This window comes from Mesitornis unicolor, unplaced genomic scaffold (genome assembly GCF_000695765.1).
Source record: "Mesitornis unicolor isolate BGI_N332 unplaced genomic scaffold, ASM69576v1 scaffold3088, whole genome shotgun sequence".
Taxonomy (NCBI): domain Eukaryota; kingdom Metazoa; phylum Chordata; class Aves; order Mesitornithiformes; family Mesitornithidae; genus Mesitornis; species Mesitornis unicolor.
The window spans coordinates 6,533-10,293 of NW_010200948.1; the positions used below are offsets into that span (position 1 = coordinate 6,533).

At 42.6% G+C, this 3,761-nt stretch overlaps 1 protein-coding gene across 1 annotated transcript in view; it reads left to right on the forward strand.

Moving 5' to 3' along the window:
- Positions 1-608: 608 nt before the first annotated feature.
- EPHA5 (EPH receptor A5) overlaps positions 609-3,761 on the forward strand; it is a gene marked incomplete at its 5' end in the record, with an annotated part of 47,805 nt that continues 44,652 nt past the window's right edge. The window contains 2 exons of the mRNA XM_010189888.1: positions 609-733; positions 3,187-3,346. Coding sequence (XP_010188190.1) covers positions 609-733; positions 3,187-3,346 — 285 coding nt within the window. The remainder of the gene's footprint in view (positions 734-3,186; positions 3,347-3,761) is intronic.

The window sequence follows — 3,761 nt, forward strand, 5'->3', positions numbered from 1 at the left end:
TTAAAATCTTTAGAGCTGCCATTTGCAAGGAATTAGTGTCACTCTGCGCGCCGTAACACCCCAGCAAGGCTTATGGAGAGCAATTGAATTATAAAGGTTGTGTTGGCCTTGCTGCTCTGCTCAGCGCTTCTGGAAGGAGGGGGCTGAAAGATGCCTGGCCTTTAACTACTGCACAAGCCAAGAAATAAATAGTTAAGGAGTCTACGTAACCTAAGGTCCTCTGTATGTGCTAAAATATGTAACTTCAAAGCAGCTGAAGGAAAGCAATATGCAATTAATATTTAATTCTGCTGTGGTAACGTAGCCCATTTGACGAGGCGAGGTGTGGGGTTGATGTGTTTGGGAAGTGCTTTGTAAAGACAAGCTTGAGCCTGTTGGTTCACGTTGATACTTTGCTGGGATGGACAATGCTGGCCGGATCCTCAGCTCTTGAAAAATCTGTGTGAGTCCAGTTGGGCCAATACCACCTGGGTGAGAAGGGACCCCACTGATCTGCAGGAGCTGAAGATCTCCGTGCCTTGGAGGCGATGATGAGTTGGATTTGGGCAGGGGCAGACCCTCTTACTAACCATGGCTTTTGTCTCTTCTGTTTTTCTCCTGTCTTGCAGCACCTTCTCCAGTCAGTAGTGTGAAAAAAGGGAAGATAACTAAAAATAGCATCTCCCTTTCCTGGCAGGAACCAGATCGACCCAACGGCATCATCCTGGAGTACGAAATCAAATATTTTGAAAAGGTGTGGCGGACTGATTGCTGAGTGTCCCAAGTACCTTCTCTTTGCTGTCTTCTTCTTTTAGTTATAATTCTCCGAGTCACGGAAGGGAATGGAGTGATTTTATGCATAAATCAATGTCAGATTGATTTTGCAGTAAATGATTAGGAAGACTTGAAATGAGGGTGTTGTTTTCCATTAGTGTGCCACTTCTCTTGAACAAATACATTAAATCTGCGTTTCAGATTCCTCTCCGGCCCTATCGCATTAAGATAGAGCCTGCTTATTTGTTAAAAGTAGGAGGGTTTGGGGATCGAGCGTCTGTCTCCTCCTGGAAACACCAGGCTATCCCTTGCCTTCGGTATTTCAATTTCTCACTTGGCTTTGCAGCCGTGGTGTAAGGAGAGGAGAAAGGTTTTGCAGAGAGATTGTGTCTGCTCTGATGTGAAGAATGAAACTGAGTCACGATTCACTTGGTTTTTGGTTGAATTTCTATTTTAAGGAAGTTCATCCATTAGTTCTGTCTATGAGCCAGGTGAGACCACTCAACACAGACCAGGACCAGGTCCTTACTCCTCCTCTCTTCTCCCTTTGGCCATGATGGGGACCCGCTCAAACAGCCCATGCAAAAAGGGGAAAGAATTTCAGATCTACAATCTTCTAGGATAAAATCAGCATTTATATTTACAAATAAGTGAGGTTGGGCAGGGGGACAAGATGCGTGAGTGGCTTAAATAGGGCTGAGCTTTTCAAAAAAGATTAAAGGCTATGCTTTTGCTGGAAATAATCCATTACTGATTCATTAACTTGTTTGAGCGACCGTTGTGGTGCACTGATTCCTTACCGTGGAGTGGCCTGGGAAGATTACCCTCTAGAAACCTTGATAATGAGCAAATAATTAAAGCAAAAAATCCATATATTTGTTAGTTTTGCCTAGTCGGTTTTTAGACAAATCGAGGAGGTTCTGAAACTTTGTGTGTGTGGTCCAAAACTAGTCCCAAATAGCTTCAGTAAATAGTTCTTCTGGTGCCAGTTCTTCACAGGGAGGTTGCTGCAGCCAGTCCGAGTTTATGTGGTCTTGATTTATTTCTTTTTTGATAGCGAAGCTTATCAGAGAATCGTAGAACACCAGGTAGGAAAGCTGAAGTATTTAAATGATTGCAGAAGCCAACAGTGTATTGAAAACCTAATTGGGCTGATGTACAAGCAAGGATAGGGACTGATATTCACTTATGGCTTTCTAACCATTCATTGAGTTAGATTTGGGATGTCGTCCTCAATCCTTCTTGTTTGTTGGTGCTGTCATTTGTTTTCCTTGGTTTTCAGCCCTTTATAAGTGTAAATTTGCAGTGTTCATTTCCAGGTGATGAGAATGATCTATATTAAATGTTTTGGAAAATCGAGTTTTGTCAGATCGCATTCCTTTAACACAAATCACTCCTTAACAAGAGGAAAAAAAAAAGCATATATATGTATTTCTCCTAAACAGTCTTGAGTGGCTACAGGCTGCAGTGAGAAAACCTGTAATCTTATATTTGGAAATTCCCGAGGCCTTATCCAGGCATATTGCTGTCTGTGGAAAGCTGCCCATTAAATTAAAAAGGCAAAATGGAAAATCAGTTCGGATCCTAATAGATATGCACAAATTTTGGTAGGGAATTACTAAGAACTCCTGTTTGCCTCATAATAATTTGGCTCTGAGAGGGTATGGTGAATAAAACGCAGTTTCCGAGTTTGTAGTCCTTAATTTATGAGCTCTTGTCTAGATTATGTGTTACAGTAAATAATTCTAAGAGTAATTACCAAGCGTTTGAGCGAAATTTTAATCAAAGAACTGAAACTCTTTTGCATTAGAAACTGATGGAAACGACTTATTTCAGCAAATTTTCTTCAAGTTCATTGCTTCAGAACAGCAATGCAAAATTAGGTATTTTCCTGTAGTTTGAGTTGTCTGTTCCTTTCCCGAGATCTAATTCGTGGTTCTAGAAATGCCAGCATAAAGTTATACCATGTATAATGTCTTATTCTCTTTTAGGCCTAATTGTATTATTGCAAAGTCATTTGGGTGGAAATTAAAATCCCTTTCTAAGGTTTTGTTTTGCCTTGAGATTGATCATTGTAGGAAGAACCTTTCCCTCACCCCAGGCCATGAACATCCTGAGTAATAAGCTCCTCCTACTGTAGATGCTGGGTTGGTCCCATTATGTCATCTATGGGTAGAAAGTCCCTCTGCTGTTTTATATCCCCAAAAGTCATCTGTTATAAAAGCTTCTGGGCAAGAGAAAATCAGATCTCACCTTTTGTACTGCAGAAAGGGTCTTCAGAGGGTTTTTTAGGGGCAAGAGATCCTCAAAAGTGCATATTTCAGTCATCCTCTGTAACACTGCGGTGTGGGTTGCTAAGGGTCTGTCTTCTGGGAGAGAGCCACTATTTCTGTGTTTGAACTTTGTCTTTTTTGGGGGGGATGCTGGGAAAAGGACCAGGAGATGAGCTACACCATCATCAAATCCAAAGAGACGACGATTACAGCAGATGGCTTAAAACCCGGCGCAGTGTACGTCTTCCAGATCCGAGCCCGGACAGCTGCCGGCTACGGTGGCTTCAGCCGAAGATTTGAGTTTGAAACCAGCCCAGTGTGTAAGTGCTTTTAATTACTCCAGAATGGTAATGAGAAAGGAATCAGGAGGTCCATCTCTTTGCAGAGAGCTCCATCAGTCTCATGCTTTCCTTCATCCCTTGACTTTGGAAACATCAGGCGCATCATGGCCATGCACCAGGTGAACGCATCTGTCCTTATGTCCTTGTCTCAAGTGGTGAGGTGGGAGGTGCAGTCAGGAGGTCTCCAGGCTCCAGAAATTCATAGCATTTCCTGCTTAGAAAAATCCTGGATTTATGAGGGTTGATGGAAGAGAGGACAAGGGCTCTCTGAAGAAGAGAGAAAAGATGAGACTTGGTCCTTCACACCCCTTAACAGCTCTCTGCAGAGGATGCTGAGCTCTCTTAAATATCCACATCTGAGGAGAAACACCCTGAAATGGTGCCTCTCTGCGAG